The 21,594-nt window shown below is 41.2% G+C and overlaps 1 protein-coding gene across 1 annotated transcript in view; it reads right to left on the minus strand.

The window, feature by feature from the left end:
- LOC121271618 (protein phosphatase 1 regulatory subunit 12C-like) overlaps nt 1–21,594 on the minus strand; it is a 71,996-nt gene that overhangs the window by 39,360 nt on the left and 11,042 nt on the right. The window contains exons 3-10 of the mRNA XM_041177658.1: nt 19,041–19,159; nt 17,601–17,760; nt 16,051–16,195; nt 15,169–15,243; nt 11,859–11,944; nt 7,219–7,388; nt 6,795–6,898; nt 3,545–3,727 (exon numbers count right to left, since the gene is read on the minus strand). Of these exons, the coding sequence (XP_041033592.1) occupies nt 3,545–3,727; nt 6,795–6,898; nt 7,219–7,388; nt 11,859–11,944; nt 15,169–15,243; nt 16,051–16,195; nt 17,601–17,760; nt 19,041–19,159 (1,042 nt within the window). The remainder of the gene's footprint in view (nt 1–3,544; nt 3,728–6,794; nt 6,899–7,218; nt 7,389–11,858; nt 11,945–15,168; nt 15,244–16,050; nt 16,196–17,600; nt 17,761–19,040; nt 19,160–21,594) is intronic.

The raw sequence follows: 21,594 nt of genomic DNA on the forward strand, positions 1-21,594 counted from the left end.
AAAGAGGTGGCTAACGAGGTAGTTGATGTGCTGGTGTTAATTTTCCAAAATTCATTAGATTCTGGAAAGGTTCCATCAGACTGGAAAGTAGCAAATATAACCCCCCTATTCAAGAAGGGAGGGAGACAGAAAACAGGAAACCATAATAGGCTAGTTAGCTTGACATCTGTCATGGGCAAGTTGATAGAATTGATCATTAAGGAGGTTATAGCTGGGCACTAAGAAGAGGTCAAGGCAATCGGGAAGAGTCGGCATTGGTTTTGAAAGGAAAATCATGTTTAGCCAATTTACTAGAGATTTTTGAAGGAGTAACGTGTGCAGTGGATAAAGGGGAGCCTATAGATGTACTGTACTTGGATTTTCAGAAGGCATTTTATAAGGTGCCACATCAAAAGGTTGTTTCGGAAAATAAAAGCGCATGGTGTAGGGGTTAAGATATTAGCATAGATAGCAGATTGGCTGGCTGGCAGAAAGCAGAGAGTATGCATAAATGCGTCCTTTTCTGATTGACAGGATGTAACGAGTGGAGTCCGACAAGGGTCTGTGCTGTGGCCTCAACTTTTTACGATTTACATCAATGACTTAGATGACAGGAGTGAAGACATGGTAGCTAAATTTGCAGATGGCACAAAGATAGGTAGGAAAGTATGTTGTGAAGAGGACATGAGGAGAATGTAGATGGATATAGAAAGGTTGAGTGAACGTGCAAAGATCTGGCAACTGTGAAGTTGCTCACTTGGGCAGGAAGAACAAGAGTAGAGTATTACTTAAATGGAGAATGGCTGCATAATTCTGAGGTGCAGAGGTATCTAAGTGTTCTAGTACATGAGTCACAAAAAGTTAGGGTGCAGGTACAGCAAGTAATTGAGAAGGCTAATGGAATGCTACCCTTTATTACGAGAGGAAACGAACATAAAAGTAAGGATAAAAACAGAATTACCTGGAAAAACTCAGCAGGTCTGGCAGCATCGGCGGAGAAGAAAAGAGTTGACGTTTCGAGTCCTCATGACCCTTCGACAGAACTCCCTGGACCATGACCCCACCACTGAAAACAACTCGCAGACACTTCCTCCTACCTCTCCCTGGACCATGACCCCACCACTGAAAAGTTCTGTCGAAGGGTCATGAGGACCCGAAACGTCAACTCTTTTCTTCTCCGCCGATGCTGCCAGACCTGCTGAGTTTTTCCAGGTAATTCTGTTTTTGTTTTGGATTTCCAGCATCCGCAGTTTTTTTGTTTTTATAAAAGTAAGGATGTTATGCTTCAGTTATACAGGGCATTGGTGAGACCGCACCTCGAATACTGTGTACAGTTTTGGTCTCCTTGTTTAAGCAAGGTTGTAAATGCAATGGAGGCGGTTCAGAGGAGGTTTACTAGATTGATGCCTGGAATGAGTGGGTTGTCCTATGAGGAAAGGTGGATAGGCTGCGCTTGTGTACTGGAGTTTGGAAGAGTGAGGGGTGATTTGATTGAAGTATACAAGATCGTGAACAGCCTTGACAAGGTAGATGTCAAAAGGATGTTTCTTCTTGTGAGAGAGTCCAGAACTAGGGGGCACTGTTTTAAAATTAGGGGTCACCCTTTTAGGACAGAGATGAGAAAAAAACGTTTTCTCTGAGTGTTGTGCAACTTTGGAACTCTCTGCCTCAGAAGATGGTGGAAGCAGGGTCATTGAATATTTTTAAGGCAGAGGTAGATGATTCCCTTGCCTAACAAGAATCTAAGGTTATCAGGGGTAGATGGGAATGTGGAAATCAAAACAAGATGATCAACCATGATTTTATTGAATGGCAGAGCAGGCTTGAGGGGCTGAATAGCCTACCCCTGTTCCTACTTGTTATGTTATGTTGTTCTGGCCTCAAGTGTTTGGCATCTCTTTCTCCCACTCCTCCAGTCTGCCCTCTCAGATGGCTGCATTTCTGCTGGTTGTTTCTGCATGCTACAGAACATACACATCCCAGTCTCATATGTCATTGGCATCAATATACACTTCAAAATATTTGTTATGAGGAAAATGCCACTGCCTGCTAAATGCACAGCAATTAGTGTTATTCTGTTCAATACTGTTGCCTGCACAGTACTGCAATCACATATTGATCAAAATAGTTGAACAGGAGTTTCTCAAGAAGTTATGCCATTTTAATTAATTGAAAGCATTGAAAGGGAAGCTGTTGCCAAAAGATTTCAGGGAGGAGTATGTACACAGGACAAGCCATTCTGTCTAATTAGTGCATGTTGGTGTTTATGTTTCTCGAGGCATAACCTCTCCAACATAACCCTCCATCTCTTTCTCCCTCATATACCTATCTAGCTAACCCTTAAAAAACATCTAAATCATTTGTCTCAACTACTTCATGTGATAGCAAGTTCCACATTCTCACCTCTCTGGGTAAAGAAGTTTCCTTTGAATGTTCCACCTGACTTTTTGGTAACTGTATTTCATTGATGTCTTGCGGTTTTGTTCCTCCTATAAGTGATTATTCTATCAAAACCTTTCATAATTTTCAATACCTCTATCAGGTCACCCCCTTTTTCAAATAGAGCTAACCTGACCAGTCTTTCTCTGACCAGTATTACATCATAATTCTACCATCATCCTTGATACCTGCAATAGGGATTTACAAAGGTTAAATGAGTGGGAAAAAACCAAAGCCATCCACTTTGGTAGAAAAATATCCACATTGGTAGTAAAAACAGGGAGTTTTTTTTTTTAAACACTTTTGGGACATTGGGAAATGTTGAAATTCAGAGGCACCTGGGGTCCATGTACATAAATCTTGAAGTTAACATGCAGATACAGTAAGCAATTAAGAAAGCAAATGGTATGTTGGGCTTTATTACAAAAATGATTGGAGCATGAAAGAGTAAAGAGGTCTTACTGTAAGTGCATAGGGCCTTGGTGCGGGCACACCTGGCATACTGTGTAGTTTTGATCTTATCATCTCAGGAAGGAGGGAGTGCAATGAATGCTCACCAAACTGATTCGTGGAATGAGGGGGTTGCCCTATGAGGAGGGATCAAGTAGACTAGACCGATGTTTGCTGGAGTTTAGAAGAATGAGAGGTGATCTCATTAAAACATATAAAGTTCTTATGGAGCTTGACAAAGTATCTTGTGAATCCTGTCCTTTGAATAATTCACTCCCTATATATAGTATAACAGTTTTAAATTCCCTATATTTTAGGATGTCTTCAAAGAAATGTGGAACTATATACCTTGACTGTATTACATCAACCAATATAAGGCTGTACAAAGGTGGCTCCACAAGTGCATACAACCAGCCATTCAGGAAGTTAGCTGTGGGTTTAGTAGGCAAAACAGTTTTGTTATTTTAATATTTCAAGGAACAGTAAAAATTTGTATTTACTGTTTGCTGAACCGAACAGGTCTTCACACAATCAATAAATTCACTGATTGGTTTATAGGCCAATTGTTCATACAGATTCCTAAAATGCAAGGGAAACCCGTATGCTTCATATAAATAATCACACAAATAATGATCCTTCGTTTCAGAACAGCGAGCCAATGGTGAACTCTACTAACCTTCTCAACCGAGCCTAGACGTGGGGAGGAAGCAGAGCGTTTGATACTGCCCACTGGAGTCTTCTCAGTTGGGCCCTGTGCATCGTGCAATGCAACGTAGCTGCCGGTTTTCCGAAGTCCAGTGCGCCAAGCTGCAGGAGGGGCTTCTTGCTTGACAGTTGCCTTTGTAGATGAGCCAGTGCACTGCAGGGAAAGGGAGAAAGTAAAGCATTTGCGGAACACCTAAATTTAATTATACCTTTGGTGGATATACCCCCCTACCCCGGCACGGATTTAGATTCTTGCTTGGAGAATGGGTGTTTGCAAATAGTAGTGTGGGACTGAACTAGACAGGATTGAATTCACCTTTGTTACTTGCTATTTCTCCTGGCCGAAGAGTCTAGGACAGTGTTTCCCAAACTTCATCCTGGTGTGACCCATTTCAATGTCCTAGACTTTTGCATGACCCCAGAGTGAAAATTTGGGTGGGTGGGTGGGTGGGTGGGTTGGGGGGGGGGGGGGGGGGGGGGGGCAGGGCGGGGTCCAAGAGTTGTTGAGCTGGAGGATTGGCCTTCAGCTGTTGAGTGGGGGAAAAGGGGAGTGAGGTTGTGGCACCAAGTGTTTAAACTGCAGGTTTTAAAACACGGGCTTTTATTTTAAACAGCAACAATTAGGCCTCAAAGATCGTTCGTTAGGCCACATCCACCATTAGAAAAGTATGTGAGGATTTAAAGGGGCCTCACAGTTGTTAACACTCAGTCTGAGCTCCACAGCAGCCACTGCTGCTTTGAAGCTCACGTCCCCAAAATCACATCTCACGATCCCACTGGGGATCGTGACCCACAGTTTGGGAAGTCCTGGTTTAGAACAAGGAGTCATCGACTCAGTCCTTATCCTGAGACCAAGAGAATTTTGTCACTCAGAGGGTTATGAATTTTCTACCCAGAGGGGGTGTGGGTGCTCAGTCATTGAGTATATTCAAGACTGATATAGATTTATTTTTGAACGATAAGGGGGAAAAAAAAGCAAGCGATATTGGGATAGGTTGAGAAAGTGGGTTTGAGGTAAAGATCAGCCATGATGTTATTGAATATTGGGCAAGCTCAAGAGGTTATATGGTCTACTCCTATTATTACATTAGGTAATCAGGACCACAATACTGGCAACACTTGTTTCGATATTAAGCTTTCAGTGCTGCATTTGGGACAATAGCTCATTTATCAAAGCATTAGGAGTACAGTACAGACAAACTTTTCCTTACATCAGTAGTAATAATATATCCACAAATTGCTGGTTTGCATCGATGTAACCTTATACAGGTGGCATGCTGGCCCACAAATCAAGAAAATTTTAAAGTACCAGTGCACGTTTTTTCATTTCTTTTTCTCAGAACGTAATTAAGGCTGTAGGTATTGCCAATCCCTATACACTCCAATTCTTGGCCAACTGTTTCATTTACAATGGAGTAAATTGCCTGTTTTTGAGGAGGCCAGAACAGTAAATAGTGAAAATCCAAGCGTTACGCCTAAAGCTGAAGCCATTGAGTTGATGTTGAACATTGACGAGTCTCTAAGCCTACTTTCAAAAGCAACAATACCTCGTGACGGCAAGACATGGAAGTTGGGTTAAAATCAAATGAAGCATTGGAGGCAATAAACTGTGTTCACATAGCTGTAGCTAAATAGTGCACCCGCCACTTCCCCAAGCAGTTCTCCAAAGTAAAGCAAGTTGAAGTCCTCCATGTTAACAGCCAAACAGTGCAAAACAAGGTCACAATTGAAAATTGAGCAATGTACTGTGAATGCAACCATGCTATGATCAAGCTGAGTGTTTGCAGTTGCAAAATGCAAATTACAGGACTATAAATAACTGAAACGGTTTTAGCCGACAAAACATTTCACATTTAGGTCAGTCAAATGCTATGTTCCATGTGTCTGCACCCACTACCTGAGCTACAAAGACATTAGAAGTGCATTATATTATTGATATCCACTAACGTCTCATCCTTTACCAACCTCCAACCTCACACATTAGTGACGCTAATGGGGTTTTATTCAGAGTTCTGACCTGCCAAATAAACACTGATACTTCCTGCAATATTTCCTGTTCCTTGCATCCGCCTTCTTCAAATTCACTTTCCTGCCTGTACAGAAATTTCAACAGCACTGCGTTTGAGCTGCCTTTATTAATTGCATCCTACCCTCTTCATATAGAAACATAACAGATAGGCAGACACACACAAGCTCACGCGTGAACACAAAATTAGTTTAGGCTTTCAAAAGTGACTGCGGGCACATACAACTTTCTGTAATCTTTTAAAACACATCATACTCTGCAGCAAACGCAAAATATTCCAAACCAAACAATGCATCAGTGACTCAGTTATTGTATTTCACCTCCTGGCTCAAGTATACTTTCTCATTGTATTCAGATAATACTACAGAAGAGCTGCCACATGCAGGATTTTGATGCTCTAACACCCTCTCTGATTTGCATTTTTGAATCCCATGTCTCCAGTAAAACTCTCTTGCTCTCTCCCACCCTTGGTCAATTCCTTTTAGCTCTGCCTTAAGTGCAGATTTGAATATATGTGGCCACAAATGGTTCAGCCATTCATTGCCAAACCTGGCTTGACCACATCAAGCACTATTAGGCCCTGTCTGTGCTGCCAAAATTACTCACCGCTCCTCCAGGATCATCCATTCAATACAAAGATAACCCAACTCCTTTATCTTCATTAGGTTTCATACATACACTGACATCATCCAGGTCTGCCTCACCATCGTGTGTTGTTAGCCTACGGAACAACCAAAGCCACTGACTTTGGTGACTCCTGCTACAAACTCCATTCCCTCAACAGCAATTCCAAACCCATCCTGTTTCATTATCTCGGGCTGCACTAGTTTGCAACCTTTGACATCCAATTTGATTCCAAGCTCAGCTTCAGGCACCATATTCTCTCCATCATAAACAATACCAACTTCCACCTTCATAAACCACAACCCTCCCCATCACCCTCCCCATCAGTTCATCTGCTACCGAAACCCATGGTCATCCATGCTTTCTTTAGTTCCAGTCTATTTTAGTCCAATGCTCCCCTGATCACCTTTCATCTTCCACCCTCCATTGAGCTGAGCCCACCAAAATCTCTGTTGTCCATCAACAACAGTCTTTTAAAAATTCCAATTCAGCTGTTGGAACTCAGGCCTCCGAGCACAATATAGAATCATAGTTATCATTTTGCTGAAGCCATAACTTTCAATGCTCTTACCTTTAGGTTTGACGGTGCGAGTGTGACAGGAGGTGCTAGAGGAATAATTTCAGTGCCATTTAAGTTATTGGTATCATTATTGAGTGTGGGTTTCCTATTCTTCTCTGCACAGAATGAAAATAAATCCTGATCAGCAGACAAAACAATGTGGCAGAACATTTCTAGAACAAAAAAACCCATTAGCCAAGCTTTCGGTTTGCCCTACGTACTAAACGGTGACGATTAGATAGACCCCATTCTGTTTTATTCTCATTTAATTGAGACAGGCATATTGCCAATTATATTAAACAGGTTGATTATATCCAAGTAATTTTCACTATTTTGATATTTTAAAAAATGCATTATCATATCTTTCTAACCTTCATTTTAAAAAAAGCTGCCAGGAAACAGGATTTTTTGCAATAAAAATATAAATCGAGTTTACCAGTTTCACATTCAGAGTCGGACTCTGAGGCCTCCTCAGTTTCTGAACTCGAACTACTAGATTCCTCTTTCTTGCTCTCATCCAAAGGCATTGACTCCAAGGTCTTGCGCTCCTTTGACAGATCTTGCACTGAAATCTTCTCCCTGCTGCTCATCCTGCACACAGAGCTCCTAGCACAACAAAAGTGGAATAAGAAAAAGATCGGAACTTTCTTTTGGGTAATCCACAAGTTGGGAGCCCTATCCTGCTAAAAAAAATTACATATTTAAAAAGTTCACTCGCAAACATAAACTTGTATTTTCTCATTACTGCTTTTCTGCTCACTTGAAGTTAATACAATTGGTTCAACAAGCTAGCCCTGTAGCTTGCCATTTTAACACTCCACCCTGCTCTCTTGCCCACATGTCTGTCCTTGGCTTGCTGCATTGTTCCAGTGAAGCCCAACGCAAACTGGAAGAATAGCACCTCATCTTCCGACTAGGCACTTTACAGCCTTCTGGACTGAATATTGAATTCAACAACTTTAGGTCTTGAACTCCCTCCTCCATCCCCACTCCCTTTCTGTTTCTTCCCCCTTCCTTTTGTTTTTTCCAATAATTTATATAGATTTTTCTTTTTCCATCTATTTCCATTATTTTTAAATATTTTATGCCCCCCCCACCCCCACTAGAGCTATACCTTGAGTGCCCTACCATCCATTCTTAATTAGCACATTCGTTTAGATAATATCACCAACTTCAACACCTCTGTGTTCTTTTGTTCTTATGTCTGTGATATCTTTTGATGATCTGCTCCTATCACTGCTTGCTTGTCCCTACAACCACACCACCACTCTCCCCCCCACCACACACACACACACACACACACACACACACACACACACCTTAAACCAGCTTATATTTCACCCCCCTCCTTGGATTCACCTAGTTCTGTTGAAGGGTCATGAAGACGCGAAACGTCAACTCTTTTCTTCTCCGCCGATGCTGCCAGACTTGCTACGTTTTTCCAGGTAATTCTGTTTTTGTTTTGGATTTCCAGCATCCGCAGTTTTTTGTTTTTGTTTTTTTTAGCATTATGCATTATTGGAGGTGCTTTGTATATTTACATAACAGCAGTAAAATTTTGAGGAAAAAGCTGTAGCATCACTTCTAAAACTCCCATTAGCTTTTCTTATTGTGATTCCTGTATCCCCTTTCCCACTAGCAATTCTTTCAGTCTTTTTTGAAAAAAAATCCTGCCATGGTTTCCTGTTCTGAAACACTTGCTAATTTCTTATTGTGCTTACGTGCAAATGCAATTCTCAGTTATACACAATGACTGCTAGGAGGTCTATTTGCACTATTACTAATCAGCAAGAAAGCAAGAATGCCTTAGGCCACCATTGAATAAACTAAACAAGACAGCATGCTGCAACTAGCTTTATTTAAATTGCATCACAATTAGTATGCACTGTAACTCCACACCACTTAGAGGGATTAGTGGGGGTTAAATGCACAAAAGGTAATTGAACATTAACATGGTGTTATTTACTCAAGGTTGTTCTTGCATTCAGTGCAGCCAAATCAGGTGTGAACTAGTGAGTAATCACAGATGTTTCTGCCTAAAATAACTTGCAGCACTTTGGACTATAACGTCATTTTCAAATTTGCTAGTTAATGAGTCAGTCATTACAACACAGGAGGCGGCCAAAAACAAAAATTACTGGAAAAAAAACTCAGCAGGTCTGACAGCATCTGTGGAGAGAAAGTCAGAGTTTAGAGTCTGTGAATCTTCTTCAGAACTAAAGAGAAGTAAAAAAAGTGTGGTGAAATATATACTATTTATTAAGCGGGGTGGGACAGGTGAAGCTAGATAGAAGGCCAGTGATAGGTGGAAGCAAAGGAGAGATTGCAAAAGATGTCATAAACAAAAGGTCAAAGGGGTGTTGAGGGTAGTGATACTGGCTAAAGGAGGTGTTAATGGTGACATTAAGAGTAAAAATCAGAATGAGCAAGTGACAGATAGCCCACGTGGGGCTGGGAGGGAGGGGACGGTGTGGGGAAAAAAGATCGAAATAGGCTAAAAGGTGGGGATACAACAATGAATGGAAATTTTAAAAAATAATAGAAATAGTTGGGGAAAAATATATATAGAAAAATTTAAAAATAAATATTTGAAAAAAGGAGATCAAAAAGGGGCGAGAATGGAGGAGAAAGTTCATGGTCTGAAGTTGTTGAACTCAGTGTCAAGTCTGGAAGGCTGTAAAGTGCCTAGTCGGAAGATGAGGTGCTGTTCCTCCAGTTTGCGTTCAGCTTCACTGGAACATTGCAGCAGGCCAAGGACGGACATGTGGGCATGAGAACATCTCCTGGTTAGGCACTTCCGGATTTAACATTGAGTTCAACAACTTCAGATCATGAACTCTCACCCCTTTTCGATCCCCTTTTTTCAGTTAAAAAATTTTTAATATTTTTTTTCCCACCTATTTCTATTTTTCTAAAAATTTTCGTTCATTGTTTTATCCTCACCTTTTAGCCTATTTCGATCTTTTTTCCCCACTCCATCCCCTCCCCCCCAGCCCCACCCGGGCCATCTGTCATTTGCTCATTCTGCTTTCTACTCTTAATGTCACCATTAGCACCTCCTTTAGCCAGTATCACCACCCTCAACACCCCTTCGACCTTTGGTTTACGACATCTTTTGTAATCTCTTCTTTGCCTTCACCTATCACTACCTTTCCAGCCAGCTTCCCCTGTCCCACCCCGCTTTAACAGTATATATTTCACCACACTTTTACTTCTCTCTAGTTCATACGAACTCGAAACGTTAACCCTGTCTTTCTCTCCACAGATGCTGTCAGACCTGCTGAGCTTTTACCGCCAATTTTTGTTTTTGTTTCAGATTTTCAGCATCGGCAGTATTTTGCTTTTAGAACAGAAGGAGGCCATTCGGCCCATCATGCCCATGTCAACAATGCAAGTTCTGAAGATTAATGCTTTTTGGCCAATATGAGAGACTGTCCATTTTAAACATGGATGATTTAAACAATGGAAACTGTAATTTGTCGCACAATTATATCAACTTACTAAAATAAAAAATCTTGCTTTGATTTCCTATTTCCCTTTGACCTCAACCATCAAATTAAATGCAGCCCTTCCAACTTCCAACCGTCCTAGATCCAAATTCTCCACGTTTGTGAAAATTTAATTGAACCAAATCAAACATTGCTCTGCTCAGAAGAGTCATACAGACTCAAAACGTTAACTCTGTTTTTCTCTCCACAGATGCTATTAGGCCTGCTGAGATTTTCCAGCATTTTCTGTTTTTGTTTCAGATTTTCAGCATCCTTAGTGTTTTGCTTTTATCTTTCCTCCTTCACACTGATTTTGCTTCCGTAGCGTTCTTTCCCCTAGCCCCTGGAAGCACCAGCCTTTGTTTTGTAGTACCTCACCCAAACAATCCTTCAGTCTTAAGAGAGTTGACTGTGGTGGGCATGACAGCAAACCCTGATCCTGGCCTCGGATAAATGCTCACAAATAAACTTTCCAGCAAAGAAGTGGGTGAGGAAGTCACTGGCTAGGGCTCAGAAGCAGGAACCCCGACTTCTGCATCAACGCAAGAACTAGGAGCTGGAACAGGCCATTTGGACTCTCGGGTCTGCTCCACCTTTCCAAAAGGTCTTGGCTGATCTGTTTGTGGCCTCAACTCCACATTCTGTCTGCCTGCCTCCCCTACCCTCAACCCACCCCACAGCCCCCCTACCCCGCCATAACTCTCAACACCCTTGTCAATCAAAAATCTCTTTGACTCAGCCTTGAAAATATTCAATGACCCAGCTTGACTGCTCACTGGGGTAGAGAATTCCAAAGACTAATGACCCTCCGAGAGAAACAATTTCTCCTCATCTCAGTCTTAAATGGGAGACTCCCAATTTTTAAACTGTGCCCCTTAGTTCTAGTCTTGCCCTTAAGTGGAAACATCATCTCAGGTTCCACCCTGCCAAGTCCCCTCAGGATCTTATTAAAATATAAGATCGTGCCTCATTCTTCTTAAGTCCAAAAGTTATAGGCCGAACCTGCTCAACCTTTCCTCATAAGATAATTTCAGAGATGCACTGTAGGAGTTCCACTGCCACCAACCCACCCTCGCAGAGATCAACTAACTTGCCACAATTGAGGAATAATCATTTGATCTTTACGCATCAATTGCTTTCTGCCTTTGCCATCTGAGTCACTAGAGGAGTTAAGCACTATATTTATAGCTGACCTGCAAGAACATCACCCACCTCCAATCATGCATTCCACTGAAGTTGCTGTAGTCATCCAACTCATCACAATGAGCGAAATAATGAGCATAATTCACAGAGGAGTCAGCAGTGGAAAAGATCACAGCCACTCCCACCCAACCAGCCTGTGGCAAATTTGGAATTCATTGTCCCAAGTTTGCAATCGTCGTTAGGGATGAAAACTGCCCCTATCCTAATGTTACTCAGTAAGATTTATTGATTTGTAATGTATTAAAGTCAGTGATCAGCTGGGATAGAAAGGCCTTTTTTTCCCCTCCTCTACCTTTCTATCCATGTGAATCTCACACATTAAATAACAGCACAAAGGTCATTAAAATATTGAGTACCAAAACATAATAGTGCAGAGATTCCTTACTTCCTGGGTTTGGCCGGCTGCTGCTGTTGCTGTACAGAGGTTTCAATGATGGCTCGTTTCATCTTTTCTTCTTTTTCGGTCCTTAGCTGTGTTAATAGAAGAATGCAGACCAAAAGCTCAATTGCATCATAAACTCTCCAAGTTCTCAATGCTGTGGTCTAACTGCTGCATTTGTAGTTTTGGGTGTGATAATTGAGGCACACAAGCACTAGGGAATAACAAGTGTGTCCCCCCCCCTCCACCCCCATACCCTAGTTGAATATTCTTGTCTGGACAGCCTCTGCTACCTTGTCCTATACTATCCTAGATAGTCAGATGGGGGGCACTATTCATGGAGAATCATAGTTCAGGCCCGATCTCATTTTTGTCCTGTGTCCAGAGCATACACTTCCAATTTAACTGGACAGTAGTAGGAGTGGGATCTCTAACTGATGTTCTCTTCCCCAAACAGGAGGTGCTCTGAGATCTACCACCTCCTAACTCAATCCAGTCAACAGCATTACCATTGCTGAACCCCCTATCATCAACATCCTAAACTGAACTGGACCAGCCATATAAATACCGTGGCTACAGTATCAGATCAGAGGTCTGGTATCCTGCAGTGAGGAACTCACCTGCTGACTCCTGAAAGCCGATCCATCATCTACGAGGCACGAGTCAGGAGTGGGATGGATTACTCTTCACTTGCCAGAATGATTACAGTTTCAACAACACAAGAAGCTCGACACCATCCAGGACACCTCATCCACCCCTGTAAATATTCCACTTCCTCCCTCATTGGTGCACTGTGGCAACTGTGTGTACCACACACAAGATGCACTAAATTTGCCAAGCTTCCTTCCTAGCACCTTCCAAACAGCAAACACATGGGAACACTACCACCTGCAAGTTCCCCTCCAAGCCACTCACCAACCTGATTTACTACGATATTGTCATGCCTTCACTGGCACTGGGTCGAAATCCTGGAACTTCCTCTCAAATGGCAAGGTGGGTCTACCATCACATGGGCAGCGGTGGTTCAAGGCAGCAGATCAGCACCACCTTCTCAAGGACAATTAGGGATGGGCAATAAATGCTAGCCTAGCCAGCAACAGTTACATCCCATGAATGAATAAAAAAAGGCATTCCTCATCTGCAATATTCAACTACTCACTGCCTTAATGGGATGTGCCTAGGGAGGTATGTACTGATATTTCTTACAGAAACATTGCTCGTTTTAAATACTAGCCAATTTCCCCTTGAACTTGGTATGAGAATCAGGGCCAAGTGTAATCTTTAGGTATGGTATGGTTAAAGGGAGTTTCATGAGCCATGGGGCTGATGGAATTGAGTTCCTGTTTTAAAGTAATACACTATCATAATTTCCAGCAGCCACATTTATAATGGAAACTGTGTAAATATGTCACGTCGCAATTAGATCTAGTTGAGAATGGTGGCAACGTAGCCCCTCCATTAGCGAGAGGGTATAATTACATCATGACAAGTTTATACTAAAAATGTGGTCATAGGAAATTGCAATGTAAATCATAGGAATTTTAGCAGGTGTAAGATTTTTAATTCATCACTCGTTGAACTCCTGTGGCTTTGTACACCTTAACATAGAGAATATGTCCTTGCTTATCTATCTCGTGTGTCTATTATTTCTGTCTCTGCTTCTACTCCACTTTTTCATGTGTTCTCCCCCCTCAGTTTTTACTTCTTTGTCATCTTCTACCTCTCCTTCACACAGGTATTGGTGAATGCTGTGCCCGGGAAAGGATTAACAACAAGAGGCTGCGAAACTTCCTTCCCATTCCCTCACCAATTAATCATGCTCCACTCACACCCTGTTCATTGCACATCCTAGCCTTTACTCTTCCAACTAATCTCACCCTTTCCCAGGCCTATTACTGTCCCTACCTCTTCTCCTTTGAGCTACCACTCAAACCCTAGGGCCTCCCCATTTCATAATCTGCTGTGCCACATTTCTTACATAACCCTCCACCTACTTCCTTTCAAGGCAGACTGAAAGATCAAAGGCTTCATCAAAAAGCTATTTCTTGTTTCCCCTCCATCCCATTAATTTCTAACAAACCAATTTGCTTGTTTTCATAACACAATTTCTAGGAGAGGGAAAAAGCCCCAAAGTAGAATGAATAAAGAAATCATCGCCATATTTGTCTTTCTCTCTTTATCATAGACATTAACAATTAGAATTTACCACATCGAATCCTAGAAGACAATGGAGGTTGGCTTCAAAATTCAATTTTTGTGGGGGGATGGGGAAGAAAGAATTGTGTTTGGGGAAAAAAAATTGAAAATTAGCATGAGGAAAGACACTCTGCCTTTCTCTCTCACTTGAACACATTTTCTGAAGCAACAGGCAAGAGCCAAAACAGATATGAAATTATTTCCACACTGTTAAGACACACATATACACAACTTGCTGACTTTAACTCTTAGATTTGTCCTTTTTTCTTGACCAGACTCTGCTAGAATGAAAAAGTAAATGATGCATGCATGTGTACATAATACAAAATCACCTCACAGCTCTGGGCAGAAATAGCAACAAATCTAAGTCCAGGTTTTTGAGAAAAGCTGACATTAAAACTTCAGGGATTGTACTTTATTCTTTCATGGATTGTGGGCGTCACTAGGAAGGTCGGAATTTGTTGCCCAACTCTAAGTGCCCTTGAACTGAGTGGCTTGCTAGGTCACTTCAGGGGGCCTTTAAGAATCAACCACATTGCTGTGGGTCTGGAGATACATGCAGGCCAGATCAGATAAGGATGGCAGATTTCTTTCTCTAAAGGACATTAGTGATCCAGATAGTCATTATGACAATCAATAATGGCTGCATGGTCACCATCACTGATGCCAACTTTATATTCCAGGTTTTATTAAATGAGTTTAAATACCGCCAGCTGGCATAGTGGGATTTGAAACTTTCCCCCAAGCATTAGCCTGGGCCTCTGGATTACTAGCCCCTTGACATTGCCACTGTGCCACCATCGCCCCCAAGACAGAAAGGACAGTCGAATTGACAAATTTGAAATTGTGTTAACATTTAATGCATAATTAGAAAAGTTTTTTTTAAAATTTGTTTTAAACTCCTCTTTTTGACATCAGAAATGTCAATTGCTGAGAAAAAAAACACAGACCTTATGAAGTCGTGAGTGATTTTCAGGAACCTGGAGACCCGAATGTGCAGAGGGCGGTGAGCAGAGGAATTCTTAAGTGCAAAATGCGATCACAGGGAGTATGACAGATACAGGAGTTTTAATCAAATACAGATATTAGTAAAATATATAAATTTAAACTCAACACTCACGTCATCCTGTTTCTTCTGCAGGTCCTCAAGTAATCCCAAAATGTCCTCATCTGCAACATCAAATGGTGTCTGGCCCTACCAGCGGAAAAAAAAAATCCCATTTGATGCTAATTTCCATTAATAAATTTTAGTTTTGGTGTCTTGGTGCAAACGTCAGCCACCCTGGTAACTTGAGTACCTGCTCGGCACCAATTCATTCCTCTCATACTTTATGGTGAAAAATGGTCAGATTAACTGCAAGCTTTGAATAAATTCCTCATTTTGCCCCTCCTGTTCTTGAAGGCACTTTCAGTGGATGTCCAATTATCTTCCACCCACTCTATGTCCATTAGCCTTTGGATGAGGGAATGGCCAAGACCTTTTTCTCTTTTCATGAGCCACTTAGTTGTACACTTGCAGCCCTAAGAGCCACAAAAGGGAAAAAAAAACTGTTCAAATACCAATTGAACTTTCCATTTCTAGGAGGAGAAACCAGTGTAAAGTGTGTCAAACTTCCCGCTTTCCAACCTCTTTCTGTTGAAAACAATGGAACAGATTTTCATCTTCATCACCTGAATGTGAAATAGGCACTGGGTGAAGTTCAGAAAGACAAATCCGCTGGCAAGGATTACATAGCTTTTGCACCTGATTTTCCTTCCATTTAGTTTCAACAGATTCAATGGGTTGAGTATAAGGCATCAAATCTTCTCTTCAAATTTTGCTGGATTTTACTGTGGCAGCTAAATTGAACTCAATCACACATCAACAGTAGAGGTAGATAGTTCTCCATAGAAATCTGCATTTAAATATTTTACTTATTTTGGCCAGATACTCCAATTTGATAAAAGTGATAAATTGCAGTTGAAGAGAACTGATAAAAAAAAATTGTAATAAAAAACATACCGAATTATTTAATGCTTCCATGTCACAGAAATGCTCCACAAGGAGCCTGCAGGAATCTTCCATTCCCCAGTGTGCAGCAGCATGCAATGGAGTCCAACCATCTTTATCTTGTGCGTGAACACTGAATCCTGCTTGAAGGAGTAGCCTGCAATAAAAATTACACTGGTCAAAATGGAAGGTAACTCCACAGTTTAGTTGAGTCATCACAGATGGTAAGTACTTACTCAGCGAACTCCTTCCAAAAATATGACTCAACACCCAAAGAAGAGAAAACAAGAGATGACATATACACTTGCAGGAATTTGTCAGTCATCGCATACAGAACAGAAGGAATCTTTTTGGTCCATCGTGCCTGAGCCATTTCTCTGAAAGAGCTACCAATTAGTCCCACTCCTCTGCTCAGGTAGTTTCTCCCTATCTACTCTATCAAAACCCTTCCAAGTTTGAACAGCTGTGTTAAATCTCGCTTTAAACTACTCTACTCTGAAGGAAATCCAGGCGCTCTGCGCTCTCCAGATAACCATTTATATTAAGGCTGCAAGTTATCCCAGTTATTGGCATTACTCAGCTATCATTGTAGCACAAAATGCAGCTACACAACCAGAATTATGCTTCCCAATTGCATCTCAAACTGAGCATGGTGACAACAGGTCTCTATGTGCATTTAAGCACGTAAGCACAGATCATTTTTTAAGTCAGGAGAGTGGCAGCACAAGCATCTGCTCTCTTCCAACATTATAAACTATGATGGATTTTCCAGAGGACTCAAGTAGATTGCTGAGGTCTTTCAAAGTCAGTTGGATTTATATACCATCTGGCGTGGATGCCGGAGATGACATGCTGGATTTGATCTCAGTTCTTGCTTTAGCATACTATGGAATCCAATCCCTTGATATTGATCTGTACTACTTCTGGCAAAACAATGCAAATGTGCTGTGATACATCAAAGTGAAGAAAGCAATGCAACCCCAGCCCTCAAAAATAAAATTCACCTCACCTCAGAGGTAGAAAAGCAAAAGAACTTGCGTTTATAAAGCAGTGCCCATCTCACAATTCGTCTCAAAGCAGTCCACAATTACTTTTGAAATGCAGTGACTCTTATGTAGGCGAATGTGAAAAGTCCTTTTGAGCATAGGATCTTTAATGTCCAAACGAACATGCAGAAAGGGTGTTTTTAACATCACAAAGCCCTGTATCTTGTCAGTGCACTATTCTTCCAGGAATACAATGCTATCAGCCTACATTTTATGCTCAAGTCCTGGATTGGGGCTTGAACCAACAAACTTCTGACTCAGGAGAGTGTGTCTTACCAAATGAGTAATGGACATCATGTCACAATCTGATCCTGTCCTCAATGTCACTTTCCACATCTATGTGAAACGATATAGGAACATAGGCAATTCCTCCTGCCAAACTTTCTCCTTAGCGGAAGAGCCCTTTATTACCACCTTGCCCCAAATCATTTCACTATGCAGAGACCCTAATTCAAACTTTTGTAGCCCTGGTAGGAGCACGTTCCAGACACAGGGCAAAAGGGAATTTATACTTGCCTCATCACCTCTATGTAGCCTTTGGCTGCAGCGACATGGAGAGCATTGGCACCAGATTTTGGGTGAGATGCCTCCTCTATCTTCCCACTGTTTAGCCACTGTCTGGCATGCTGTAGCATCAATTCCTCTTCCTCACGCCGGGCAGACTCCACATCAATGCCTACAGAAACAAGAACAGGGGCTTTCTAACATTGCAAACACAGTAAGGACATAAAAGGTAAAATATAGCACAACAACACATTGACACTTCAAACCTAAAAGTTTCACAAGGACTTTGACAAGCACTTTAAACCAACAAACATTACAAAGCCGCCCTATTTTAGGGATCACAACATAGCCCCAACCACGTAAATTGAGGCACTGCTGGACTGGGAGCCAATGTAGGTCAATGAATATGGTGGACACTGTATCTGAACATGTGCTGATAACAGAAGAAACAATTGCAGTCATTGTCACAACACCTCTCAATTACCCCATTTTCATGTTCCAACATGAAATAACATGAAAATTCAGCAGGGCAAGCAAGATTCCCAAGTCAGCAGCTCCCACTCCTCTTGGGTAAACATAACTCAGAATTAAGCACTGACCTGAATTCTACTATTTCAATGTTTTTTGCAAGTTATGAAGGATGGTTAAGTTAGTGAGGATTTACTACAAGTGACAGCTCTGATCTTGTGCACACTTAAATGTGCCAAGAAAAATTGGTAGCTAAATAGGAAAGAAAGGCTTGTATAGTGCCTTTCACAACATCCTAAAGTACTTTACATGCAATGAATTACTCTTGAAGTTGTAGGATTATATAGGACAGGAGGAAGCTATGCAATAGTTCCATTCACCTGCTCTTTTTACGCAGCCTTGCAAATTGTTCGTTTTAGAATATATCAAATTACCAAATGTAGTCAACTGCTGTAGGAAATGAAGCAACCAATTTGTACACAGTAAAGTCCCACAAACAACAAGGTGATAGTAGCCAGATAATCCATTTTAGTGAAGTCATATTGGACTTGAAACGTTAATTCTGTTTCTATCTCCACAGATGCTGCCGGACCTGAGATTTTCCAGCACTTAATTTTTATTTTGGATTTCTAGCATCCACAGTATTTTGCTTTTATATTAATCCATTTTTGTGATGTTCGTTGAAGGATAAATATTGGTCAAGACACAGGAGAATGTTCCTGCTGTTTCAAATTGTGCCATGGGACTTATTACATCCCACCTGAGGATGGAGGTGAGATTTTGGTTAAACGTTTCAACTGGGTGATGACATCTCTGACAGTGCAGCACTCCCTCAGTGTAGTATAACGCTCAAGTCTCTGGAGTGAGACTTGAACCCACAATTTCCTGACTCAGAAGCAAGAGTGATACAATTCATGTCAGCTCAGTGTATTTGTAATTTAGACATTATTGTACCACCCATAGTTTCCAAAGGCTCAAACATACCCTGCTTGTTAATGTGATCTTGCAGCAGGGTCTCCATGTAGTCCTCCTCTGCGAGGTCAATTGGCAACTGCCCATCACTATTCACAGCGGCAATGTTGGCACCATGGCTGATTAAACACCTACAACAAATTTTAAAAATATTGAACATGTATGGTTACAGTTTGAAAAAAAAAGAAACATAGTTGGAGGGGGAAACATGTGCAAGGAGACCACCAGGATTTAAAGCAGACAGAAGCCAAGATAAATAAGGAAGTAACAATTAATCAATGTCAAGCTTACAATCATTACAAGTTTTAAATTGCATACGGAAGGCAAAAATTGGAAGACGCAAGGTTTTTAAAAAATATATACATTGATAGTACAACACAGAAACAAATCATTTAGCCCCACAAGTCCATTCTAGCATTTGTGCTCCACATCAACCTCCTGCCATCAATCTGCATATCCTTCTGTTCCTTTCTTACCTATTTGTCGAATTTTGCAGTCCTGAGAAAATCTTAGAGTAGGAGATTTTCCAAATCTCTATTTTAATAGAGGATGCATGGAGAAGCAATAGAGTTTATTAATAAACCCAAGCCCCATAGTGTAACATTTATGAAGAGCGAAGTTAGAAAACGGAAAGGGTGGTAAAGTTTAGAACTCTACTTCTGCAAACAGCAGTCGATTCTCGGTCAATTGTCAATTATAAATCCATGATGGTTAGATTTTTTTGATAACCAAAGGTATTAAGAAATGTGAGGTAAAGGCAGGTACATGGAGTTAGATCACAGATCAGCCATGAGCTCAGTGAAGGTTGGAAGAAGGTTCACAGGCAAATGTCCCACTCTTGTTCCTTGCAGCACAAATTTCTAAATAACTGACTGACACTCAGGTGGTCCCGCAGTAGGTGTTCAAGCCTGGATCACATATATCCTGTTACATGGGGCTAATCTACAACAAGCCACAATCATGGCATTTGCATGGCAATTTTAACACACAAAAAGGGTACCAAGGTGGAGGGAAACAGATAAAGGAATGGACATGGCGGCATGGAGGGAGATGCAAGAATGGTAAATCAAAAGTTTGATGGAGAAAGATGGGTTTTAAGAAGTTCTTTCTGCACTTTTTTTTTAAAAAGTGGAAAGACTTAGGGAGTGAGTTCTAAAGAATATGTCCCAGCAGCTGAAGGCTCTGATAATGGTAGAGTTGAGAAGAGGGGAAAGAGACTCACAAAGCCAGAGTTAGAAGATACAAGGATGGAGGAGAAGGTAGAGATAGAACAGGGAGAGGCCAAAGTGAGATTTGGATTTAAATTCAATACATCAGGAGGCTAGGGAGGGCCAGAAAGAGTGGCATGCACAACACAGGGCATTTGGGTTCTTAATTACCTTACGGTTCAGTGTAACAGGTATTTGGCATGTCTCTGCCAGCACTTCAAATATAATATTCTTTTTGCTAGTCAAAAGCAAATGCTACAAGCTTTTGCCCATCTGCCGTAACATGTGGCTCGTGTTTAATTTTACTTCATAATACTGTGAAGTGCCTTGGAAGTTTTATTGCATGAGTGGCACCATATGTTACACAAATATATATATGTTGCTGTATTGTACAGAGGCCCCGGTTTAGTTGACACCTACAAAATTTCCTAAAGGATCAAGAACTCTATGTGTCCTTTATAAGTTCTAACCTTTCAGTTATGCTGTTGTCAACTATTGTTTAATGGTGGCTTCCCATCAAATTAGAGATTTAATAAAGAGCAAAGTAAACAAAGAATGCCATACATAGTGCCTCAGTGACAGTTGTACAAACGTCGTACACCTTTGTAAATGGAGGCTGGGGAAATGCGCACCACTATTTTATTAATGTGATCCAGTTCTCCTCGCTGTGCATATAGTGCTCAAGTCTAATCTTGTCAGTTGTCTAAGAACCAACAACTGACTATCCTTAAGAATGAGTGCAGAGGTGGAGAAGCAGAAGCGACAAGCAGGGTCTAAGGTAGGGGAAGTGTGTGCGTGTGTATATTCAGTCAGGTAAGCAGAAAATTTGCTCATGTGGATTTCAAGCAGTTTGACCCAATACCCAAAGTTGATGATTAATTCCCGATGTTAGGTATCTGGCAGATAATGAGTGAAAAAGTATCTACTACTCATAATATTGGTTAATTGGACTTGTTACCATCATATCAATACACTAATCTTGTATGCTCAGCCTCAAATTGCTACAGGCACCAGTTCCAGCCCCACTGACATCTAAACATCAATGTTTCACCAGAGGAGTTCAAATTTCTCTCTCTAAATAACATTAGTTTGGAAGGACCGTAAATCGATAATTGTACCACTGGGTGTTTTTCACTGTTGTAACAGGATGGAGTTCAAAACTGACACGCCCACATTAACTATTAATAAAGTCTTATATCTGGAAACACATGATTATCAATTCCTATCGACACATTTAAAATGGAAACATCCCATTTAAAAAGCATTCACAATACAATTACATATTCCCTTCTCCCCTAAAACCAGTGGAGCTCCACCACAGGACAGCATGGCTGTATGTTGAAAGTTTCCATGATAAA

This window comes from Carcharodon carcharias, chromosome 31, assembly GCF_017639515.1.
Source record: "Carcharodon carcharias isolate sCarCar2 chromosome 31, sCarCar2.pri, whole genome shotgun sequence".
NCBI classification, from domain to species: domain Eukaryota; kingdom Metazoa; phylum Chordata; class Chondrichthyes; order Lamniformes; family Lamnidae; genus Carcharodon; species Carcharodon carcharias.